The 26,138-nt window shown below is 33.5% G+C and overlaps 5 protein-coding genes and 1 pseudogene across 6 annotated transcripts; 5 read left to right on the plus strand and 1 right to left on the minus strand.

Moving 5' to 3' along the window:
• Window positions 1-400: 400 nt before the first annotated feature.
• Window positions 401-1,233, plus strand: LOC124935419 (probable F-box protein At5g04010). Its single transcript, XM_047475856.1, has 2 exons — window positions 401-727; window positions 796-1,233. The coding sequence occupies exons 1-2, from the start codon at window positions 401-403 to the stop codon at window positions 1,231-1,233; spliced, it is 765 nt and encodes a 254-aa protein (XP_047331812.1).
• A 1,491-nt stretch (window positions 1,234-2,724) lies between these two features.
• LOC124935430 (probable F-box protein At5g04010) lies at window positions 2,725-3,627 on the plus strand. Its single transcript, XM_047475865.1, has 2 exons — window positions 2,725-3,072; window positions 3,187-3,627. The coding sequence occupies exons 1-2, from the start codon at window positions 2,725-2,727 to the stop codon at window positions 3,625-3,627; spliced, it is 789 nt and encodes a 262-aa protein (XP_047331821.1).
• Window positions 3,628-8,930: 5,303 nt separating this feature from the next.
• LOC124919220 (DNA-(apurinic or apyrimidinic site) endonuclease, chloroplastic) lies at window positions 8,931-14,522 on the plus strand. Its single transcript, XM_047459414.1, has 12 exons — window positions 8,931-9,070; window positions 9,150-9,276; window positions 9,359-9,465; window positions 9,562-9,644; window positions 9,801-9,980; window positions 10,661-10,983; window positions 11,766-11,876; window positions 12,116-12,253; window positions 12,418-12,465; window positions 13,181-13,261; window positions 13,529-13,688; window positions 14,204-14,522. Exons 1-12 carry the CDS (start codon window positions 9,024-9,026, stop codon window positions 14,323-14,325), a joined length of 1,527 nt encoding a protein of 508 aa, XP_047315370.1. The 5' UTR covers window positions 8,931-9,023; the 3' UTR covers window positions 14,326-14,522.
• A 759-nt stretch (window positions 14,523-15,281) lies between these two features.
• LOC124919219 (U4/U6 small nuclear ribonucleoprotein PRP4-like protein) lies at window positions 15,282-20,019 on the plus strand. 2 transcript variants are annotated; one of them, XM_047459412.1, is made up of 6 exons: window positions 15,282-15,602; window positions 16,440-17,316; window positions 17,963-18,416; window positions 18,890-19,087; window positions 19,157-19,238; window positions 19,758-20,019. In XM_047459412.1, exons 2-6 carry the CDS (start codon window positions 16,445-16,447, stop codon window positions 19,853-19,855), a joined length of 1,704 nt encoding a protein of 567 aa, XP_047315368.1. In that variant the 5' UTR covers window positions 15,282-15,602; window positions 16,440-16,444; the 3' UTR covers window positions 19,856-20,019. The 2 variants fall into 2 exon arrangements, with proteins under 2 accessions (XP_047315368.1, XP_047315369.1); XM_047459413.1 differs by lacking the exon at window positions 15,282-15,602 and having other exon boundaries at window positions 16,402-17,316.
• A 113-nt stretch (window positions 20,020-20,132) lies between these two features.
• On the minus strand, window positions 20,133-21,005 carry LOC124919222 (probable acetyltransferase NATA1-like). Its single transcript, XM_047459415.1, has one exon. It carries the CDS (start codon window positions 20,963-20,965, stop codon window positions 20,261-20,263), a length of 705 nt encoding a protein of 234 aa, XP_047315371.1. The 5' UTR covers window positions 20,966-21,005; the 3' UTR covers window positions 20,133-20,260.
• A 490-nt stretch (window positions 21,006-21,495) lies between these two features.
• LOC124922550 lies at window positions 21,496-22,632 on the plus strand (annotated as a pseudogene).
• Window positions 22,633-26,138: the final 3,506 nt, after the last annotated feature.

The raw sequence follows: 26,138 nt of genomic DNA on the forward strand, positions 1-26,138 counted from the left end.
TATTATTTAATTTATTAATCAAAATATTAAAATATATTTTATTTATTTAAACATATATATTTTATATTATATATTATTAATTTTAATTTTTTACCTTAAAAAAATTAATTATGTAAAATCAATAAACCATTGTTTTTTTTTAAATCCAACCTGAGTAAATTTTTTATTTTAAATAATTAAATCACAGTAGGATAAAAATAAATAAACACCTGTCATAAGCGGATCAACTCAATGTGACGGTTTCCTCAGACGTGGCATTCCCATCTTCGGTTCATTTGACACGTATCACCTACTCAAAACATATCTCATTTCTCCGTTTCAATGACTTCTCGTATAAAATGGTGTTACAACACCTTACAAAAAGAATAATACATGTTTAATTAAAATGTCAAGTTCTAGTATGTGTAATTGTTCTGATCCTCCATGGAGAGCTCTAGACCTAATTGCTTCTTTCTTAGACCCCAAAACCCTAGCTTTAGCTTCATGTGTCTCAAAAACATGGCAAGTTTCAATGTCCTCCGACCACCTTTGGGAACCCCTATGTCTCTTACACTTCCCGTCTATCTCAACTCTCCGAACAACCGACCCTTCCATTTCCTTCCGCCGCCTCTACTCCATCGGTCACACATCGGCTATTCGCCGCCTACGAATATTCCCCGAACCTCTTCTTACTCTCAACAATCTTATCTTCACCGTCACCGCTCAAGTCACAAAAGCGGATACTTCAGTTAAGTCTTGCATGAGTTGAACTTTTGAATATGTTTTTGTTTAATATTATGAAATTTATTTTCTCAGAGAGGAAGTGGAGTTGTTAATGTGGTTGCAATGGTGGCGAGAAGGTTGGAACCGACCCTAGATGGAATGTTTTGGTTCGACTTGGAAATTAACGACGGGCCATGGCTATCCCGTCGGGCATTGAACAAGATAAGACTAACGTGGAACGTGACACTAGAAGGATATGGAGTGATTTTCACAATGTTAGATTGCAAAGAGAGTGTAGGACCGGGGATTGACGGTTGGATGTCGGAGGAGTTGCCGTCAACGATGTGTTGTTGTTCGCGGTTAGATGGGTCGAGCTCGGGATTGGTGGCGGAAGGGCAGTTGGAGATGAAGGAGAAAGATGGGAAAGTGAGGGCTGAGAAGGTTGGAGTGGGGATATTGAGTCTTGTAAGTTGGAGATATGTGGGAATTGAAGATGGGCTTAGGTATTTGGAGCATTTCTTGTGTACTTAATCTTAAGGTAATTTGTTTTTTCAACTTTTGATATATGTTAATATATGTTCTTTGATTTTGTAATATATGAATTTTCTATTGAACTTAGTTTTAGTTTTTTAATTAGATTATTATTTAGAGGTGTGTGTTTTTAACAAGAATGACTTACTAGAGTTTTAGATTTTGAGTATTATAAATTTTAATAATGATTAAATGATCATGGAATTATATAAAAAAATAAATAAAACAAATGATGGTTTTAAATGAGATCCTGATTATAATAGAGATTGAGACAAATGCTATTTTTCAAATATGCTCAATTAATAAATGAGTTCATTTTTTACATTATATTTTGAACATATTTATTTTGTCACAAAATTTTGTTTTATAAAACTATTTAATTTTATAAATTATTTTGGTGGGTTTATAACTACTAACAAAGTAATTCTCACAACTTTAATTTTGAATCTTGATTTTTTTTTTAAATTGAAGTAAAATATATATATATATATATATATATCATTATATTATCTAGTATCAGGTTGCCACACAAAATGTTAGAGGTGCTAAGTCTTAAAGTTTTTGTGACTTGAACATTTATGTTTTGAAAGCTTTTATAAAATACTTTTTTGTTTGAGTTAATAAGGTAGTATAATGTAATTGTTTTAATTATAATTTGTGAGAATTTATACTTTTAAATAGTCACAAAATTGAAATTTAAAAATGTATGATTGTGTTATATTTGAGACAGTCACGATGTTTTATCACAATTTATATTGTTCAAGCAAAATATGGATTTTTGAGAGTTATAAATTTAAAATATATATTTTTAATTATTTTATTTAATAATTTTGCTTGAAAGTGAAATGCTTTTAATAGATATAAATATTTTGGTTTATTAAGAAATTTTAATCATAAACAAATATCATTTTATTTCTTCTATCATTAATTATATCACTTAATTTATTAATCAAAATATTAAAATATATTATTATTATTATTATTATTATTATTATTATATATTAATATATTATAAAAAATAAAAAATAAATTCCAAAATATATTCCCCTCCTCCTAAAAATCACCCATATCAACACTACCAACTTATCCATTGGATTTTTAAAGTTCTTATCCATTGGATTTTTAATAAAAAAAAAATTAACCTAATAAAACATCATTTAATTTATAGTAGAAATTTTAAAACTTGTTTACCAAATTATATCGGATCACTTCCACAAAATTATGCTAATCATTTTTTTTTTAAAACAATCTATTTTAAATCTATTTCTCTATTTAAAATAATGAAAATATATATATCAAAAAAGATGAAGAATTCAAATGTGACTACTGTATTTTCTTAAACGTGGCATCCCAACATGAACCTCATTTGACACGTATCACTTCCTCAAAACTTATCCTTTCTCACCTCTTCAAAGCATGCATATCCTTTGATTTCTACCCCCTATTTAATACAAACCGTGCAAAAGAACAATGTATATGTTTTAAGTAAAAATGTCGAGTCATGGTATGCTTAAGTGTCCTCCACCATGGAAAGTTCTAATTCTAGTAGCAGCCACTTTAGACCCAAAAACCTTGGCTTTAGCCACATGTGTCTCAAAATTATGGTACGATTCATTGTTTAACGACGAGTTTTGGGAACCCTTATGTACTTTACACTTCCCTGCTTTCGCAACTATTCATTCAGCCGAGCCTTCCATGTCCTTTCACCGCCTATACTCCTTGTGCCGCATCTTCGCTAATCGTTCTATCCGTCGCCTCCGGAGTATCCCCGAACCTATTCTATATCTCAACGACCTTGTCTTCACCATCACCGCTCATATCGCAAACCCCAATACTACGGTAAAATTATGTCTCTTTCTTTTCTAGCTAGCTAGGCGAACCTCGGACAAACTATAACTTGTTATGTTAACCTGCATATATAATGCGCGTATGAGTTTTTGTTTAATATTTCAGAGAGGTGGAGTTGTTCCCTTCGTTGCGACGGTGGCGAGAAGGTTGGAGCCAACCCTAGACACAATGTTTTGGTTTGACTTGGAAATTAAAGACGGGGTATGGATACCCCGTGAGGCCTTGAAAAAGACAAGGATAACGTGGAACGTGTCACTAGAAGGATACAGAGCGATTTTCACAATGTTGGATTGCAAAGAAGAGAGTATGGGACCGAAGAAAGTCGAATGTTGGATGTCGAATGAGTTGCCGTCGACTCGGGGTTTTATTTCGGACCTCGAGGGGTCGACTTCGGGGTTTGTGGCGGAACTTCAGTTCGAGATGAAGGAGGAAGATGGGAAAGTGAAGGTAGAGAAGATTGGGGTGGGGATGTTCAGTGTCATGAATTGGAGATATTTGGGAGTAAGGGATGGACTTAGGTATTTGAAGCATTTCTTGTTATTTTAAGCTTCAAGTTAAACTTTGATTAATATGTAATGTGTCAAGTACTTTTCTTTTGAACTTATGCAAGTCCTTGTTAGAATCTGTCAGTAATGGTTTGTTTGTTTGTTTTAGTATGTATATGACTCTCATTTGGAACATAATGTGAGTTGTATATATATATGTTATCAATACTTAAATAATGTTATGCCCCATCTTTGTAAATATATGAATAAAATTTCAGTTTTTAAGAGGATTTTTAATTTGGAGATGGGATGGAAATTATAATATTAAAGCTTTAACAAGAATAACATAAGCTTTTTTAATTGACAATATTAATGAACAAATAAATAATTTGGAATTTGATTAGTTATGTCCAATCTTATAACTAGGGATTTGAATGTAATAAAGTGTGGAAACCATGATATAGAAAAATTAGAGGTTATGATTATTAATTTTTAATTTGGAGATGGGATGGAAATTTGGATGTTGCGGGGTGATGTAGTTCAATATATAATTTTTATAAATATCCTATGCAAATAGTTTTATTAGTGTTAATAAAATTACAAATATAATAAATTTAATTTAGAGTATTTTGTGAATAAATTAGATTTGTGGATTTGTTTCATATCAGAGAAAGGCTTGTTAAATGGTTTTTCTTTATACTAGTGAATTCAAATCAACTTGAGGATTGTTTAAAAAAAGGAATTTGATTTCGGAGGTCTAAACTTTCTTATATTTTTGTACAAATTGGTCTCTGAATTTTGTGTAAATTTTTTTTAAAGGAATAATTTTTTGTTTGATTTCAATTCAATTTTTAAGAATGAATCCATATGGGAACTTTATTCTCTACATAGAGTTAATCTAAGATCTTTAAAGGAATTTTCATTCAAAAATATTTCCCTCCACAGTCATCTCACTCATTAGAATCGGAGTTAATAATAGCATACGTGTCTACTGTTATAAACATTTTTTCCTCCTATTACTAAATATTTTAAAAAGTGTTTACATATAATTAGGGTCGGTCTTGAAGTAAGCCTGACAAGCCCTCGGTTAGAGCAGCCCACTCTCTAGGCAGCCCCATTTGTTAAAAATATCAAATTATTTTATTAAATTTATTATAATTTTAAACAAATTGGTATAATTTGGTGGTTAAAGATAAAAAAAAAATCAAAATTTTTATATGGTTATCGTTTTTAATCTCACTAAAAAATAGTTTTTTTTATCAATTTTTTAAACTAGACCTAGGGCAACAAAACATATAGTCAACTGCGTGCATATAATAAAACAAAATTTTCTACATTTTGCAATAATTCTTTTTATTTATCATGGTTGTAAAATATGTTTAAAAAAAGAAAATAATGACATTTTCACAACAATTAATCCATACAAAAATTGTAAAGAAATGGCAAAAGTTTTCCAGGTGAGATGAATAAAATAATGAATTTCACTTAAAAAAAAAACCACAATAATCTAAACCAATCCAAACCATACAGGTTTGTAACATAAAAATGAAAATGTGTGATTTACCATTTTTACAAAGGCAACATATCCATTGAATCTTGGGGAAATTTGATGAAATAACCCTCATAGGAGGATTATTACTATATATATAGCATGCCTTTACTAATTTTTTCATTTATAACCTTTTGCCAAGACTTTTGCCCTTTAATTTAAAAAAATAAAATAGATTTTCTATTCCCCGTTTTCCTTCTCCTTTCCCTCCCTCCCTCTCTTTTCAACTTCCCCTACCCCGAAGACGACCGATCAAGCCGAAGACGACGACGACAACGAAAAGCCCACGAAACATCGACGACGTCCTCTCCCCCGAACCCTGACGAGCCCCCAACGACAAATAAGAGCCTCTGTCGAAGGCTGTTGCAGGCTGTCGATGGCGACGATGCATTTTCGCAGCCGACTGTGCATCCGTCGTCTGCGACAGATGCATCGTCGCCTGCGACAAATGCACTGTCGCTTGCGACGGATGTCTTATTTCCTCTAAAGAATTGGTATTTACTTTCATTATTCTGACTTAATGTTTTTTTGCAGATGGCACCAACCAAATGCAAAACCAAAACGGTAATTGAGAACTTTCTTGGACGTGTTTCATGGAAATCTACTTGCACCTGCTTGTTAAAGACCAATGACAAGTTTAATCACTTTGGTCTTATGGAAAGGGCTTTGAAGAGTCAATTTCAGTATCTATTGAGAGCCCCGACTGTAATTTTCTCAGGAACAATAATCCACCAGATGTTGATCAGGAAAAGCAGCTCCAATTCGAAGGGAATAACTTTCTTAGTCAATGGTCAGCAGCTGTAGTGGGGCATGAAGGAATATGCCTTGTTGACAGGCCTAAATTTTGGAAGATTTCCTATGATCGAAAACTGGCACGTTGAAGAATGTTCACCCCTAGTCCATAAATATTTTGGTGGCAAAACAGTTGTTAGAGTGACAGAGGTTCAAACAGTTTTCCTCAAATGCTCTGAGAATGAGAATGCATGGAAGCTTGGGCTCATCAACCTTATTTACCAGTGTCTTTTTGGATCTGATAATAGGAAGAGAGTATGTTTGAAAATCTTCAGCATGGTGGAGGACATGGAAATGTTCCTTCAATTTCCATGGGGAAATGTGTCATTCAATTCAACCTTGAAGGGTATTGACAAGGACATGAAACATCTTCGACAGCTATATGTGGAGAAGAAGGAAACCTGCAAGGGGAACTGTGATGTTGCTTATACTATTAGTGGGTTCGCCATAGCCTTTCAAGTTTGGACATATTTGGTTATGAAGATATTTGTCCCCAAATTTGCGGATATGATCGAGGAACAACATATATGCCCAAGGATATTACTCTTTACAGCCTCCAGAAGCAACACCAACACTAGCCAAGAGGTATCCAATGCCCTTTTCAAATGCAATGTGTTTAACAAGATTGATGAGTCTGAGGAGGAGGAGAGTAACTACTGTGGGGAAGACTTTGAAGAAATGGGAGATTACATTTATGATGATTTATTTGAAGTGGATGGTAGGAAGAGAAAGAATGAAGATGGCAGTACTCCCAAACCGACGCCCAAGAGGAGAAAACCAATTAAAATCACACTAGCCAAGAGGACCGAGAAGTCATTTAGTGATGAATCTAGCCAAGACAGCTCTCGGTCTACTACTCGTGAATCTAGCCATGTCCCTTCAGCAACGAGTCCTCAAAAGAAAGAAGACAATTCTCCAACTAGCCAAGACAATCGGGTGACTCAAGCCCAGAATGATGTCAAGTTTGATGAGCTGAGAAAGGATATGAAGGAGCGGACAAGGGATGTGAAGGAGCTTAAAACTGAAATGAAGGTCATGAAAGAGGATCAACGTCTTATGTTCAATCACATTATCAAATTATTGGGTAAAATAAAACAACAAAAGAAAGATGTTGCTGCTGCTGATGATTTAGTGGAGAAGGATTTGGAGATGAACAAAGATGCTCATGATGTTGTTGATGATGTGCTAAATGATGTTGTTGTTGATGGGCTAAATGATGTTGGGTTGGAGGATGATGTTGATGATCTGCTGAATGAGAAAGAAGATGTTGCTGATGAGAATGATGTTGTTGATCGGTTGAATGAGAAAGAAGATGCTGCTGATGGGTTGGAGATCAACAAAGAATCTGATGAGAATGATGTTGTTGATGGGTTGGAGATGATAAAGAATGATGATGATGAACACAAAGATGATGCTGTTTTTGATGAACACAAAGATGATGCTGTTGTTGATGAACACAAAGATTCTGCTGTTGTTGATGGTTTGGAGATCAACAAAGAAGTTGATGATGATGAAAACAAAGATTCTGCTGTTGTTGATGGTTTGGAGATCAACAAAGAAGTTGATGATGATGAACACAAAGATTCTGCTGTTGTTGATGGTTTGGAGATCAACAAAGAAGCTGATGAGAATGAAAACAAAGATGTTGATGTTGTTGATAATGAGAATGAAAATAAAAAGATGCTGCTGTTGTTGATAAGAATGAGAATGAAAACAAAGATGTTGATGTTGTTGTTGAGAATGAAAACAACAAATTAGCTGATGAGGCTGAGTTGGGAAAGAATGAATTGGCCACGAAGAAGAAGAGGAAGGTGGTTTTGACCAAAAATAGGTTGCAGCAGTTGAGCAAGAAAAGGAAGATGGATGAAGAGGCTGAGTTGGGAAAGAAGAAGAATGATGAGGCTGAGTTGGGAAAGAAGAAGGATGATGAGGCTGAGTTGGGAAAGAAGAATGATGACGATGTATTGGTATTGACTCCAACAAGATTTTAGGGACAGAGTTTTCGGAGAAAGAAGAAGTGCACACAATTGGGGAACTACACAGATCCTAATGGAAAATCCTTTAAACTCATTGATCCAATAACTGTCAATCCTCTTTTAGATTATGATAGTGAACTGTTGGATGAGTTGAAACACTGGCTGAAGCTGGAGGATGAAGACAAGATAAATCTGGTTCTTTTCTATGCTGGTCGAGATTTGTTTAACAGAATGTTGAGGCCTCAGAAATGGCTACATGATCACGTAAGTTTTTGTTGATGAAACTGTTTTTGGGTATTGTATTAACAGTAGGACAAAGAGAAATAGCATGAATGCATTTGTCGCAAGCGATAAAACGACGAAGGTAACGTCTAACCTGAATGTTGAAGACGTTCCGATTTTGTTGATGAAGGACGTTGATGATGAAGGAAGGACGTTGATGAGATGAATGGGGAAAGTTGATGAAGGAAGGACGTTGGTTGGTGGAGAAGAGGGAAATGGGGGACAAGAAACTGAAAGGCACCGACATTTCAAATTTTTTTTTTTTAAATTAAAGGGCAAAAGTGACCTTTTGCCTTGGCAAAAGGTTATAAATGAAAAAATTAGTAAAGGCATGTTATATATGGTAATAACCCTCTTATGAGGGTTATTTCATCAAATTCCCCGAATCTTGAGAATTCTCCAAATGAAAGTAAATTTATGAATTTGAAGCTAAAAAAAAAAATTAAATCAAAATTTGATATTCATATCCTTTTATTTTTAATGTGAAATTAAAAGTTGAGTTTTGTCATAAAATATGAGTAACTCTCTCTAAAGACTATTTGATCATAAATTTCAATCCAACCAATATAAATTTGAAAGATAAGATTAGCTAATTATTAAAAATAAAGACGTTAATTTTAATTTTATTCCAAGTCAAAATTAGGGTCAAAAATAATTTTTTGAAATTGAAACAAAATTTTGATTTATAGCTATTATTATTTTTTTGTTCATCACATGTGCATAAGCTCTTATGAATTATCATTCAAAATTGTCCACATTTTAAACCCTAACTTTAATCTTAACCCTAACCTTATTAACACCTAAAATAATCCTGCTTTTATGTCTCATCAATTTCTCTATGCTATATTATGAATCATCATGCATTGCACTGAGGTTTCATCATCCTGTCTCTCTAAGCTTGTGAGGTATTTTTCAACAAGTTTAAATTAGGCACATCTCCGTTTCCACAATCAAAAGTACACATTTATGCGAATTCTTCCTTAGCCTTGCAGTTATTCGGTGGAATTTCAGACCTGTGGCAACCAGGGCGACGGGATTTAAACATGTCTGTTGTTATTCATCTGAGTCTGTAAAACGCTTTGAACAAATGAAGAACACCTTATCAATGAAGGTAAATTTGCTTCTTTTTTTTTGCCGAAAAATTTCGGAGGTTTCTGGTTTTGAGATTCAGTCATTGTTGGGTATGTTTGTAGGAGACTAAGGTGAAAGTAAACAAATTTGACTCTGGGATTATCGAGGATGGTTCTGGTTCAGTTTCATTTGACATGATGACAGTTCAAGAACTAAGGTCAAAATTAAGGTGACTAAAGAAACATTTTTGAGTTCTTTTTGCTACTTGCAGAATGTGATTATGGTTTCATGATTAGTGAATGGTTGGTTGATTATGAATTTGCAGGAGTGTTGGTGTTTCAGCCAAAGGTTCTAAAAGTGATCTCATTTCTGCATTGAAGGATTTCACAGAGAAAACCCAAATAAGTGGTAGTATTATGTTTTGATTTCAGTGATTTCTATGGCCAGTTAGTTTAATAAATAATGTCATTTTATTTCTTTACTAGTTATTAAGAAAACATAGAATGAGAATTAGTTAAACTAGCTCCAACTATCAACTTGTAAGTGAAAGGTCCATGATTGCAGAAGTTCAAGAGAAACCAAACTTGGTTCTTACAACTGAAATGAAATCATCTAGAAGAAAGAGAAATATTTCATCCGTTAAAGACGAAGATATGATCAAGGTTCTAGAGGTTTCTGATACTCATGAGACTAAGAAAAGAGTAAAACAGGTGTTCACAACGCAGGTTCCATCTGTGGCTTCAGGTTTGTCTTCTTTGCTTCTTCCTTGTTACGAGTATGCCAATATTCTTTTCTTTTATTGCTTTCCTTAATTGTCTTGTAGACATTACATAAGTTGTTGAATTGGGTAGATGGTATTGTAAGAAAAAAATCAACAGTAGGTCGTTTGCCTTCAACAATGGACAGTTTTGTTACAAACTCATTTTTTTATGTTGATCATGATCTGAAAACCTAGACTTGTTATGCTTGCCAAAATTCAGAATGATCTAAAAAATAATTTGATGAATCCACAAAGTTATCTGATAATTACACTAGAATTTGTCACCAAGAAAACAATTTGTATGTCAAATGTAGTATTGGATCATGATCCATAAAAGAATATGATAATCTGTTTTTCTTGTATGTCAAACAAACAAATTTAAATATAACTTTGGCGATTTTTCAATGAGATCCTGATTATGATAGAGATTGAGACAAATGCTAGTTTTCAAATATGCTCAATAACATACATTTCATCACAATTGAAGAGGAAACGACTTACCCATCTATCCAGTTGGTTTGGAAGGTTACCTATTCTTGTTTTCTAATTTCTTATCTAATTAAACCCTTCTCTAATTTGTGGTTTACATGCATGTGTGATTGTTTATACCATAAGATATCAGTGAGCTTAACATTATTATTTATTATGAATGTTCATTTATCAGGTGAGAAATACAGTACAAGAAAGAGTAAAACATCTACAGAAGCTGTTGATGATGTTGTACCTTCTGCCAATGTTGACCTTTCTGGAGATCAAATTGAACCCTGGACTGTTTTTGCTCACAAGAAACCACAGAAAGGATGGGTAGCGTATAATCCCAGAACAATGAGGCCGCTTCCTCTTCGTACTGATACGAAGTCCATAAAGTTAATGTCATGGAATGTCAATGGATTAAGAGCTTTGCTGAAGTTGAAAAGCTTTTCCGCTCAAGAACTTGCAAAAAGAGAAGATATTGATGTCTTATGCTTGCAGGAGACAAAATTACAAGTAAATTCACTTTTCTTTAGTGTATTAGATTGAGAGAATCTTTTTTCTGGTTTATTTCTTCCATGTTTATTTGGAAAAAAGATTTTAGATATATTTCTGATTTATCAAACAAAGAGAAGAGAAAAAAGATATGATGTTGGGTGTACTGCTAATCGAATTTTCCCATTACAAAATAATTGACAGGATTGAGATTCATAAGTACACCAATTTAAGTTGTGAAATTGCAAAATAAGAGTTTTAGAAAGTATGAAAGACAACAATTAGTTCATCTGGAAGCACCACTTATGTATGATTTCTCATTCGGATGTGGATCAAGATGTAATCACATTTGGAAAATGAATTGTGTGCGACACAAATTTAGAAATTTGCTTGCATTTTTTTATCCAGATAGTCAGATACAGATACAAAACTGTATCTAAAGAGAAGCAATGTCTTCCAACATTCTATCCCATTGATTAGGATTTTCCAAAGAGAACAAATTTCTTTCAACATTTATCCCAGTAATTACTAGAGACAGTTCGCATGAAAGTTCCTAAACTTTCATATTCTGTTTTATAAACATTATATTTATGTGGACTAAATAAGTCACTAAGAATAATACCAGAAAAAAATAGTTTTGTGCCAATCTAGTTGAGCTTCAAGAACCAAACTTTGGTCTATTTTTTGTTATGTGTCAAATAAAATCTTTTATAAATATGTGATTTCCTTTAACTTTATGTTTGAGATGATAGTAAGCTACTGTTCTTTCTTTATGTGATTTCCTTTACTACCTTTGTATGCAGGAGAAGGATGTTGAGTCAATCAAAGAGAGTCTTCTAGAAGGATACGAGAATAGTTTTTGGACATGTAGTGTTTCCAAATTGGGTTATTCTGGCACTGCTATTATCTCAAGGGTATATTTTAACTGATAAATTACTATCTCTCAAAAGTATTAGAAAAAAATACATATATGAATAGCATATTTATTTACTTAACTCAGATCATGACAAGTTAGTAACACAATTAACCAAAAATAATAGGTATTGATAACATGGTAATAAAGGAGTATACACTATCTTTGAATGAATTACTAAATTAATATGGAGCATTCTCTTCTACTCTTCGATTTACTTGTGATTTGTTTGGTTGACAGTTAAAGCCACTTTCCACCAGATATGGTCTTGGTACAACAGATCATGATAGCGAAGGGCGGCTTGTTACTGTAGAATTTGAAACATTTTATTTGTTGAATGCATATGTACCTAATTCTGGAGATGGCTTGAAAAGATTGGTAATTACTTGTTCTTTTTTTGTGCTATATCATCCTTATTTTGTATTCGATGAATCTTAACTAAATAATTTTTTTAACTTGACACATTTCTCTTTTCGTTCTTTTGTTCTGCTATTCTTAAATGAAACTCTGTTTATACTAACATATGTTCTGTTTTGTAACAGTCGTACAGAACTACACAGTGGGATCTTTCTCTTAGTAATTATATGAAAGTAAGTCTACCCTCTTTATCCACCATAATTATAGGCACTAACATTTTTTTTATTAAAGACGGTTAAATGTTATCTAAATGCTTGAGATAAAGGTGGACCTGATTATTTAACTCAATTGCTTCTTAACCAGGATCTATATGTAGATGTTGATATTCCATGAATAAATTGAGTTATCTGGTGTAAACTAGAAGAAGCCGAAACGACCTCTTTAGTATGATTTGCTCTAATTGGTCCATGATTCAGTTTTTGGCTGCAAAGGGTCAGACATATGGCAAAATTTCACTTTGTTGTCTTTCATGTGCCATGCTTTTCGTTTTTTACAACGGTCCTATATGGAAATATTTTTCTTTCAGGATCCGGATGTGGATAAGAAACCACCAAATAATTCTAAATATGTGTGAGACTAAGTTCATTTTCCAAAGGTCGGTTCATCAGACAAAAATGGTGTTTTCAAATGAAGCCAACAAATACCACATTATTGTTCCCACTTATAGTACAATAATGCCTATTAATAGTTTGAGTTGCAATTCAATTATGATATTGATATTGATGTTCCTTGAGACAATGTATTACCAATTTCAAGTTTTTCTTTTGATGGGAAGAATATCTATTGACATCCATTTCATTTGGTTTTACATTCACTATGTTTCTTGAAAAAACAATAATTTTTCCTTCTTATTTATATTGAAACACATTTTATTCCGTCAATATCCAGGAGCTGGAAAAGTCCAAACCTGTCGTATTGACTGGTGACCTTAATTGTGCTCATGAGGAGATAGATATTTATAACCCTGATGTAAGTAAACTGTTTTTTCTCTTGTGTTATTCTTGCCGATAACTTAAGCCTCGTTTATTGTTTTTTGATTGAATCCAGATATCTCATCATCAATCACTTCTTCATTCAAATCATCAAACAAATACATTTACATTGTTTTTGAATACTAATTTGACCTAAATAATCAAAATAAATCACCTTTTAAAAAATGAAGTGTAACCTATGCAATTTTTTAATTCTTGGTTTTTAATCATTTCACATTACTGCATATTAATGTTGTGTTTGCAGGGAAACAAAAAAAGTGCTGGTTTCACTGATGAAGAAAGACAATCATTTCAATTAAATTTCTTATCTAAAGGATTTGTTGATACATTTAGGAAGCAACATCCCGGTGTTGTTGGCTATTCTTACTGGGGTTACAGGCATGGTGGACGCAAAACTAACAGAGGTAATAATAGTTCCCAACTAATCTTTCTGTTCAAAAGCTGGAGAAAACCTTAAATCCAAAGTCAATTTTAAGGATTACAATGGGTTGGGTTTTTCAGGGATCAACCCGAAAGTGATATTGAACCATGTACTCAATCCCCGAATAGCTCATTTGGGGAGATTGTCTCCATTTTTTATTTTCTGCTGAAAATCAAAACCAATTCTTAAAAACATTACCATGACACAGTCACGACAATCTTCATATAGAGCTTGTTCGATGTAGTGTTTATTTTTTAAATCAATTTTGGATATAACATTGTATGCTGATTGCTGACAAACGAGTTATTTGAGGTTATATGGGTGGGGTTAAATGATTAAAATAAAGTAAGCTAATTTGATTGATGATTTAATGTTTGATTATATGGTTTATTTGGATTAAATCGAAATAGTCAGAGTCGGACTAGATGGTCATTGGAGTTATCTTTTTGTGCATGGACTTGTATCATTTAACATTCGCCTTTCTTTTAACTGGAACAGGATGGCGTTTGGATTATTTTTTAGTGTCAAAATCGATAGCTGATCAAGTACACGACTCCTACATCCTCCCAGATGTTACTGGAAGTGACCATTGTCCCATTGGTCTAGTTCTCAAGCTATAAAACCGGGGCATGTTGCGCATTTGTCTCAGGCTTTAAGCCCTTTGTTAGAAATTAATTTTTGATGTGCCATGTTTACACAGGTAGTGTTTACAATATAATTTTGTCTCAATTAAGGGTAGTTTAAGTGGAATGAGTATTAATTAACTGATTGAGCTCTCAAATTTGATTCTGGCTTAAGGTATTATTCTTGCTGATAACTCAAGTCTTGAAAGTTGAATCATATTTCTATTTTTGAATTTAATTCAGATAAACTAATATTCTATCAATAATCATTAGTTATGCGGAAAAAAAACCGGACCAAATCGATAAATTATCAGTTTCATTTTATTGGTTAACCTGCTTTGGTTAATCAGTTTTTTTTATTGATTAAATGGTTCGGTTTTATTATATATTTATATTTTATAATTTATATTAGTTATTATTATTATTATTATTTTTTTAAATATTAAATATATTATAAATAATTTATTATTAAATAGTTCAAATTATCAATTAAAATTAAAATATATGTATTTTATTTTCTATAATATTTTAAGATATTAAATGCTAATTTGATCTGAATGGAGTTAAAATTTTAATTTAATATGTAAAATTTTAAATTAGTTAAATTTTTATTTTAAATTTTGATTAAAAAGAAAACTTAATTTATATGTAGTTATTCGAAATAAATAAACTTATTCGTAATCCTTTATTTATATGTATAGAAAATCATTTTACCCTCAAATTATAATTCCTTGAAATTTAAACTATATATATATTTTTAAAATATCAGACAATAAATAGAATTAATATTATGTATTTAAATTTAGTAAAATAAAATTCGATTTCAAAATTCAATGTAACAATTAATCAAGGCCTTAACATTTAATTTAATTTAATTTAATTTAATTTAATTTGCAGGCCGAATCCAATAATAGCCCATGATGAGAAAATGGCCTTTGAGGCCTTTTGGGAATTTTGAACATGGGGGTTTCGGCTTCCGTCAGAGGAGGCGGCGATTCTTCCGACTTTTGGGGCCGCAAGTTCTAAGGATCCGAGATTTTCTTCCAATTTTCGGAAATCCAGAAAGAAACCGAGAATCTGCAAAGCTTTCATTTCTTGAAGCGGACAGCTGAACGTTTCTTTCGAACGCATCAGCTCCTGGAGACTCCGATTCATTCCAAACCAAATATTCTGGACTTAGATGATGAAGTTTCAGTTCTGCCGTTGAAGAAAAGGACTCCTCATTTTCCGAGAGTAGTAGACGTGCAATCTCGAATTCCATCTGCAGGCTTCAGGTACTGATTTCTTGCATTCAGTTTGAATTTGTGTTTTTGATTACTTCAGTAGTAACATTAATATTTGTTTAATTGAGTGAGAGTTGGATTAGGTTTTTTTTAACACTGTCAGATCTCTAGAAGTGTAATTGACTGAAATGGATTAGGAATAGTTTGGTTTAAATTTGTTGAGCTTAATAATCTTATTATTTGCTGAGCATGTTTTGAGTGATAGTTGCTTATGAGGTTCCAAAGTCCATGTACTGTCTGATTTGAAAATTAACAAGATGATATCTATATGAATTCTCTGAGCAAGGGTGATTTAGAAAACTTATGTACTGTTTCGTTTTGAAAGTCTTGAGTTTGGCCTAAATGATCCAATATGATCCTGCATTTAGATGATAAGAGTTTGAAAGATAAATGATTGAATTTAAAAAAACCAGAAATTCAGATTAGTAGTTCAAAAAGGAACTAGCAGCATTTGCACGGACACCATAAAAATTAAAATCAAATATAAAATCTCCAAAATCAAATTCCTCATTTTAACATGAACACTATTTACTAATATACCCTAATACATAACATCACATTTCTAGGTTAAGTGACTTGAAACAGTTTATTATAAAGAGAAGTGTAATGCGTATGTTATTGGAAACCATGGGGTAGAAATAATTTATTTATTTCTACTAAAAGCACTGTGATTAATGAGGGTCATGACCGTGGGATGTTGTGCTAACCTTATCCAGGGGCAAAAACTTAGTCTTGGAAAACTTTATTTATTTCTTGTGCAATGTGAATCAAATGCTGATTTATCTGCGGTGAAACACTACTTATTCTACTTGGTTTTCTATTATCCAGGCATCATGGAGATTGATGATGAGAATTCAATTACTAATTCAGTTTCAGAAATTCTCGATGCTGCTATTAGTGATAGCCATGCTGAAGCAACAATTGATGCTAGTCAAGTTCTGCCTCTTCAAACAACTAATTCAGTTTCACCCATTATTGCACCTCCGATTGTGCCCTCTATTGCCTCTACTCCCCCTCCTTTGGCCCCTCTACCGCCACGTCCACCTGTCCTTAGACCACCCCAACCTCAAAATGGAGAAATTGACTCAGATTCAGAGCATGATAATTCAGTTCCAGCTGGAGGTTCAACTGCCGAATATGAAGTTTCAGAGCACAGTCGAATGATTAGAGAAAGACAGGAAAAGGTTACGCAAGAATTTATGCTGAAGCGCCGTGCTGCTGCTCTTGCAGTTCCTACTAATGACATGTCTGTACGAGCTCGTCTCCGCCGTTTGGGTGAACCCATCACACTTTTTGGGGAAAGGGAAATGGAAAGAAGGGCTCGTTTGAGGGACCTTATGGCTAGACTAGATACTGAAGGGCAATTGGAGAAGCTAATGAAAGCTCACGAGGATGAGGAAGCTGTTTCTTCTTCCGCAATGGCAGATGAGGAAGAGGTGGAAATCCAGTATCCATTTTACACAGAAGGCTCCAGAGCATTGTTGGAAGCTCGATTAGATATTGCTAGATATTCTCTTGAAAGGGCAGCTATACGACTTAAGCGTGTTAAGAGGAAAAGGGATGATCCAGATGAAAATGTGGATGCTGAAATTGAATTGGCTCTTGAGCAAACTAGTAGCTTGGTCATGGATTGCAGTGAAATTGGAGATGATAGACCTCTTTCAGGATGCTCCTTTTCAAATGATGGGACAATACTAGCTACCTGGTATTCTTCAACTTCTTTTCTCTCTTTTTTTTCCTGGTTATATATAGGTTTTCATTTCTTTCTGCATTGGATTGGAGAATAATCCGATTTTTTAGAGAAAAGAAACCTTGTTTGATGAAAAATTGAAATTTTCTGGGCGTTATTTAGGTTAAATGACTATAATATCATTTATATTTAATATTTAAAATGTTATAAAAATAAAGTATTGGTATTTTGGTTGATGATTTTAATAATTTGATTAATGATGTGATAAAGGGTTATTTGGCTTCATCAGACAAGCCCATGGCGAGGGTTTGTCTTATTAAGTAAGTTCTTCATGTGTTGGACAGATACTCATGTTGCCTTGCCTCCCGAACTATTACAACTGGCTCAAATTATTCCATGCTTTCATTTCTTGGTTATCTCCTTTAAGCTAATTGAATCATCTCTTCAGAGTTGTTGCAGCTCCTTAACCATAATCTTTGGATGGATGGGATAATATTCTATTTTTAAAGTGCATAACAAAAACATAATGCAGTTACCAGAAAATGACGACAAGACGTATAGAGCTATTTTTAAAGTTTAAGAGCATTTGTTGCAAAGCAAAAATGAGTTTCTCTCCTCTTGTTTTTGTTTACAAATGAGCTATTATGTTATGACTATGCAGTGCCTTCAGTGGAGTCGCTAAATTGTGGAGCATGCCTCGATTGGAGAAGCTAACTAATTTAAAAGGACACACTGAACGTGTAACCGACGTCGTCTTCTCCACCACAGACGCTTATGTAGCAACTGCCTCTGCTGACCGCACAGCTAAGTTATGGAACACTGAGGGGACTCTTCTTAGAACATATGAAGGCCATTTGGATCGCCTTGCTCGTATTGCCTTCCATCCATCAGGTAAGTACTTAGGAACAACTAGTTTTGACAAGACCTGGAGGTTATGGGATGTTGAGACTGGAAACGAGCTCCTCCTTCAAGAAGGTCATAGTAGGAGTGTTTATGGTCTTGGATTTCATCATGATGGATCTCTGGTAGCATCATGTGGACTGGATTCTCTTGTTCGTGTATGGGATCTTCGATCTGGTAGAAGCATTCTAGTATTCGAAGGTCATGTTAAACCGGTAAGTGTTATCTCCATTTATCACCAAAATTTGTTTTGTTTTATTTGTCAAAACTCTGAAAAATCTAGACAGTATTTTATTCTATACAAAATGAGATTACCAAGTGATGTTTTGAATGCATGTTGAGCAGTTCCCGGTAACAAACCATGTCATAACTTGAACTATATTGTTTTTTGGATAGGTTTCATCATTAGGCAATTTTTTGGTTTCAATTTAATGGATTTTGTTCTTTCAAAACAATCTCCATAATTGGGATCATGTCAAGAAGATAATATGTATAACGAATGAATTGCAAATATTATACTATAATCTAGAAATAATTTGGATCATAATTTAGAATACAATGTTAGATCAAGCTAAAAATAATCACTTTCAGTTACTTTTTAGGCGATTTCCAGTGAGTTGCTGATTGTGACAGAATACTAGTTCTATATATTAGAATAATGTTTTTCCGTCATTTCTTATATTTTCAGGTTTATGGTGTGAGTTTTTCTCCGAATGGCTATCACTTAGCCAGTGGTGGAGAAGATAACTCTTGCCGGATATGGGATTTAAGGAAGAGGAAATCTTTGTACACGATACCAGCTCATTCAAATCTCATCTCTGAGGTCAAATTTGAGCCCCAGGATGGTTACTTCTTGATGACTGCTTCATTTGATATGACGGCAAAGGTAGTGTAAAAAAGCAATTTCTTCATTGATGATCATCTTTTCATTTTCATTAACATAATAATCTGGCAGGTTTGGTCTTCTAAAGATTTTAAGCCTGTTAAGACGTTATCTGGTCATGAAGCAAAAGTAACATCTCTAGATGTAGTTGAAGGTCAGTGTCTTTATTTTATTTTAATTATGCAGCAGAATTATTACTATGGGATTTTTGCATGTCTTTTATTGCTGTTATTTTCTCATACATGTCTAATTTTTATGGCTTTATAAATTATAATTATGATAATCTAGGCTAGGCTAGGCTAGGCTAGGCTAGGCTAGGCTGATTTGAGTTTGAAAGTTAAGTAACGAACCTATTTAGAAACTAATATTTTGTCACAATCTTTGGCATAATCACGTGCCCATTGAATGTTAGATCAAATAGGGTTCAATATTTTCTTCATTAACAACCCTTTGTTGGCATAAATAGATGATTTTGGTTATAAAGCGGAATGATATTACTCTACCAAACATAAATTTATTTTTAGATCATAGCAACTTTTAACTATCCTCTTCTCTCCCATTTCCATTGTTAACTCGGCAATGAAATGCATGAACTTACTTTGAAAATTGTTTGTTTTGCAAATTCTAATGATTATTATTATTATTATTAATTGTAATTGCATTCTTGTTATAGATGGACAGTGCATTGCAACTGTTTCGCATGATCGGACAATCAAATTATGGTCAAGCAAGAACAACAATGAAAAAGATAAATATATGGAGGTTGACTAATTTTCCGGTTTTGAAGAATCATATTTCTTGTTTTATGTTATATGATTTTGTATTCTTCTTGTATTCATTTTTTTTTATTTTTATTTTTGGATTTAGTAAGACTTTGTAGCAAGGAAAGAAGAGTTAGAACTTCCTCTTGATAGTAATCTATGTTTGTTTCATCATTGTCCAAATAGACCAAACATGTCATGTTTTTTTTTTGGGTGGAACCTTTGACCATGTTCATTCATAATAATATATTTGTTAATTCAACAAGTAAAAGGCTCAGATGATAAACTGTAAATTTATTAAAAACATAGTTCGAAATAAGTTAGTAGGAGAGTGGGTACAATCAAGCATGAATTAATCTCAAAACCCTATTTCTTAGGGAATAAGAAGATGAGAAATTTATTGAAAAAGGCATTTTCAGGGATTGTGATGATAAGCTTGAAGAGCATCGCCGGTGAGTCTACAGATTCTCCATTCCGGCAAGATTTGAGCACCCATTCCCTGATAGAAATTAATAGCGTTAACATTCCAATCAAGCACCACCCATTCCACACGTCCGTAACCCATCTTCGCCGCCTGAGTCGCCACCGCCGACAGAAGCATTTTCCCGAATCCTTTTCTCCTATAGCACTCTCTAACGAAAATATCCTCTATGTAGAACCCTGGCTTCGCAAGGAACGAAGAGTAATTCGGAAAGAACAGCACGAATCCGGCAACCACGACGTCGTTTCCCAGAGATCTGAATGCTTCGGTTTCGGGATCCGCGATTGGGAGATCTAGGTTAACCGTTTTGAGAATCGGAGAGAAGGCGGCGGTGGCGTCGTCGGCAGGGAATGGATTGGAGGAAACTTCGAGGATGAAGACTGTGAAGGAAGTGAAGGGAGGGGAAGTTTGGTTGAAGAGAGTGGCGGAGAGATACGATTCGGTGGCGGAAAAGAGATGGGTTAAGCGCTCGAAGACGGCCATCTGGTGAATTAGTTTGTGGATGTGGGGAACGTCTAATTGGTTCGCTAATCGAATCCTTGAGAATATCGGATTTCCTACCGGATGGTTCTCTGGTAGCGTCATGTTAAGGATCGGTGCCGGAGATGGGGACGGTGGCGGTGCTGCTGCGGCTGCCATTTTCACTTTCTAGTAGTAGTGGGGTTTGTTGAAATCTGAGATGACCGATAAAGTGGAGTGAGGCTAGGTGAGGTTTTATTTATATAACTTTTTCAAAACCCTTGAATTTACTTCAATGTGCAATTAATTGCCTAAAGTTTAAAAATTATAATAAACTATTCAAATGTTGATTACTAATATGCCTACTTGTTAAAAAGATTTTATTATGAACAACTTAATAAAAAAAAAAAAACTCACGATTGATAAAGTTGGCAAAAATGACTTTTTTGTCCTGTGAAAAGTCTGTAATATCCTCGCGCGTCTGTTTTAGCGTTCAATTACGAGAAATGTATTTCTCGCATTTGATATTTCTCGCATTTGGTATTTCTCGCATTTGGTATATTTGAGTATATTGAAATTCAGACATTTATAAAATATATGAAAACGGCTAGGGTTTCGAATCGATCTACAATAAACTACGAAAGAACAATCTCCAATGGAGGACGCGATCGCGATGCATTCATCTCTGGATATCATATTAACACACATACATGACGACGACTCAAGATAAGAACGCCTTATCATCGGAGGCTCCACTTGCCCCTGTCACCGTCGAACGCAATGTTCGCTCCGACCTCGACACCACACTTCCAAAGCCTTGTATGTATTCTCTAGCTAGATCTTGTTCTTTCAAATTATTAGATCTTTGAGATTGAGTCTTTTTTCATCAAATATGCAGACTTGGCTAGAGGGTCTACTGCTCCTGATATGGACTATCCACAAGGAACAATAGGGCACCCTCAATATGGCATGAGTGTCCTCCAGCAACATTCTTCCTTCTTTGATCAAGATGACAATGGAATAGTCATCTTTCGGCGCTAGGGCCTGCGTTGTCTAACAATGACAACAGACTCAATTACGAGAAATGTATTTTTCGCATTTGATATTTCTCATTTGGTAAATATTCTTCGGCCACGAACCCTAAATTTAGGGTTCTCATATAAATACTCTATAATTTAGATTTTCAAATGAAATTGTCAATTTTGAAATATGGGTTCTTCAGATTTTGATGATATTGTTTGAGATGCAGGTTTGCGTCAACTGAGTTTCAATATTATTGTATCTCTTGTAATGTCTATGTTTATAAACGGAGCTATGAATTATCCTTCTCTTCCTGTGATTATTTTCTACTTTTAAATCAACCAATCTTGTGAAATTGTATCAATTTCTAACATATTTTGTGATGGATAAAGGGATGGATACCTTCTCCATTCCTTCCTATATACATAACCAACATGCATAAAGCCAAACATGGAAGTGATTCTGGAACTTATGATACATGTCAGTGAACTTTGAGAACATGTTTAGCAAGTATGCACTCACTATACCTAATAGGCTCACTTTTGGGGAGATGTGGGCGATGACTGAAGCAAATCGAGTAGCATTGGACTTCTTTGGATGGTATGTATGAACTATGAAATAGAAAGAAGAGATTTTTATTTTCCTTTGGTATTATTGTAATATTGAAATCACTAGACAGGTTTGCGGCTAAGGTGGAGTGGATAATGTTGTATGTTATAGCTCGAGATAGTGAAGGAATGTTGTCTAAAGAGGCAGTAAAGTGTTTTGATGAGATTTTGTCTGATTACATTGCAAAGATGCAGATGAGTGAAGGGAAGATGTACTAAGAAGAAGATGAAGAACTTCTTAGTATTGTTTGATGATAATAATAATGATAATAAAGTGCACTACCAGACAAGAAGAAAACAAAGTTTTTTCTGCATTGTGTTTCAATATATTATATGTTGCAGCAATATATCTTGTTACCACCATTATCTCAAATCTTAAAGTGGAATGATCCAACTTGTAATGAGCAAAGTATATGCATAAAACCAAAACCAAATCAATAAAAATCACAAGAATTGAAAGGGTATATGTTTCTAATCTAAGTTGTGAATCAAAAAACAAAATTGACAAGTTTTTTAAAAAGCAAAAGAGTCTTCCGGCTTTATCAGACAATAGCATTGGCAGCACTTGCAATTTTGAGCCATAAATCAACACATTCCTTCCCAATTGGACCAGTAATGGCAGAATCTGATTTTTTTACCATCAAACAAATAATTGTGAGTGAATGAGGTCTAAAGATGATATAGTAATTTAACACATTTTGAGACATTTTTTACCTTTTATTTCTCCCTTAGGATTCACTATCACACCAGCATTATCTGCATAGTAACAACATATTTATCAACCAAGATATTTACATATTACAATCAACAAATTTCATATATAAAAAAGACCAAAAAGTATGTAAGACTTAGAACGCAAATAAGTGAGTATAGTGTTTCTAAATACATCATTCATCATACCATAAACTTTATTCATTATCCCTAATACTCTTTCTTTAATATCTTAGTGGGTATATACAATACCTAAATACCCGTGAAAACCAATACTAAAGAAAAACTATTTCTAAATCCTCGGCATTGAGAGTTTGTCATACAAAAGGCAGTTGTAGTGAAGAAGAGGGTTAAAGGCATTGTGATGATGAAGTGATACATGACAATTAATCAAAAAGTCAAATTGTACACTAACTAAATGACACTTTGATTGTCAAAACAAATATCTGATTATGATGAGCTTTGTTTGGTTAAGTTGTTTACTTGTGGAAATGGGCATGTTTTTCAAATTGTTTGATTTGCCATAGTTGTAATCAAATAAGGGATTGTATCAATCAGATCGTGAAAAGAGTGGGTTCTTCAGTCTAACTATTCTAGTAAAGAATAATAAATGCCGGAAAATATTTACCAAATGCGAGAAATACCAAATGCGAAAAATACATTTCTCGTAATTGAGCCTGTTGTTATTGTTAGACAACGCAAGCCCTGGCGCCGAAAGATGACTATTCTATTGTCATCTTGATCAAAGAAGGAAGCATGTTGCTGGAGGACACTCATGTTGATTAATTAGATGTTCGTAACGGAATAATTTATAGATCTAATCTAAACATCTAATCATATGATCATGCATAGTTGACAGAATCGTGATATATAGTTTATAGAAATATACCTTTGATGCGTGAACCGGATCAGGTCTGGTAGTAATGAATAGTCGAGAGCCCCACGTGTTGCTCCTTTACTTGGTCCACACGAGCCCGACTAGATCTCTTTACTTTCGACTGATAGGACGAAAAAGACAAAGGGGAAGCAATCCAATTGCTAGATTAAAAGATGATTTCTTTCTTTTGGAGTTCTCACCGTAATATAGCAAAAGCCATTTTAAAAGAGGAATAAATCTCTCTCTATTCACTTCCGTTTTCTTGCAAATAAGTGAATCCTTTTGTATTAAATAAAATTCAATAATTAACCATTAATTATATATTATTTTATTTCACAAATAAATAATATTTCTTATTATTAATAATATATAATATGTATTAATTATATATTATTTTATTTCAAAATCTTAACTCCATAATTAACCATTAATTATATATTATTTTATTTCACAATCTTAACTCCATAATTAACCATTAATTATATCTTATTTTATTTCACAATCTTAACTCCATAATTAACCATTAATTATATATTATTTTATTTCACAATCTTAACTCCATAATTAACCATTAATTATATATTATTTTATTTCACAATCTTAACTCCATAATTAACCATTAATTATATATTATTTTATTTCACAAATAAATAATATTTCTTATTATTAATAATATCTAATATGTATTAATAATTAACCATTTTTCTCGTTTATCTAGTCGGTCAACTCTAAGTGTGTGACCTCATAGGACCCGATTATAATAGTTATAGGTTTAACCCCATTAATCGTAGTTGGCTTCTAGCAAAGCACTACGACTCCTAAAATAATCGGATTAAATTATATCTGTTAATTTGTCCTATCCAAGTTTAATCATTGCACATTAAATTAAAGGACACAATTCCTTCAATCTCCCACTTGTCCTTAAACAAGTGTGCAATATAAGATACCTTTGTCTCTTAATGTCTTATTTGATGATATGGTAACATTCATACCTTTCTATCAAATATGTTTCTTGAACTCTGAGTTTGAACTGTCAATTAAACGGATGATTCATATTAATCCATCCGAGCATGGCCATGCATTTTCAGTTCTCGCTCTTCAAGTGGCCGAGATACCATTCCTGTTCAATGTATCACATTATACATGAAGTAGGAGGACTTCTCCATTCTTGTATGACTATGACTCCCACTCAATTTTTAGCAATCCCAACTACTGCCTTTATAACTCCCTTTTACGGAAAGCGTTTAACAGTGTCAAAGAAATACCAATCATCAAGTGAGGCCACAACATACTCATGTCTGAGGAATCTACTAAATATGGTTTAACTTAAAACTCTACAATCTCTTTTGGAGAGTCTTAAGGTGGGTCAGTCTTACATGTATCATCCATACACATATATGTAATTGACTAGACATCTCCATGTCCTTATAGCCCATGAAACCTGACGCTATCAGTCAACTTATAATATAGTAACTTATAAAATCATCTATGTTCATTTGATGATTTCAAACTATAGACTTTTAATAATTCAAAACTTCATTTCACTTAATGGGGTTTCATTCATCAGAACACTTAAGGTGATCCCATTTGTTAATAATGAATTATTTGGACATATTATTCAATATCGATAAAAACAATATAAATAAGGATGAAATATCATATATCATAAAATCATCAAGTCAAACATAAAACTGGTGTCTAACACTCATAAATACATAATGTAGTACAAAAGAAAACTCAAAGACATTCTCCAATGTGCTTGAGACCCTTAGCCCTAGTGTGACTCTCATGCTTGGGCCTAGGCATAGGTTTGGTTAATGGATCTGCAATGTTGTCATCAATATGCACCTTACACATCCTAATATCACCCATAGTGATGATGTGTCGAATAAGGTGATACTTTCTCATAACGTGTCTGGATTTGGAGCTCGAACTCGGTTCCTTTGCCTGAGCTATGGCACCATTGTTGTCACAATAGATGTCGATAGGCATTGAAATGCTAGGAACAACACTGAGTTCATCTAGGAACTTCCTCATCCAAACGGCCTCCTTTGCTGCTTCACAAGCAGCAATGTACTCAGCCTCTGTTGTAGAATTTGCTATAGTACCTTTCTTGGAGCTCTTCCAGCTCATAGCT

This window comes from Impatiens glandulifera, chromosome 1, assembly GCF_907164915.1.
Source record: "Impatiens glandulifera chromosome 1, dImpGla2.1, whole genome shotgun sequence".
NCBI classification, from domain to species: domain Eukaryota; kingdom Viridiplantae; phylum Streptophyta; class Magnoliopsida; order Ericales; family Balsaminaceae; genus Impatiens; species Impatiens glandulifera.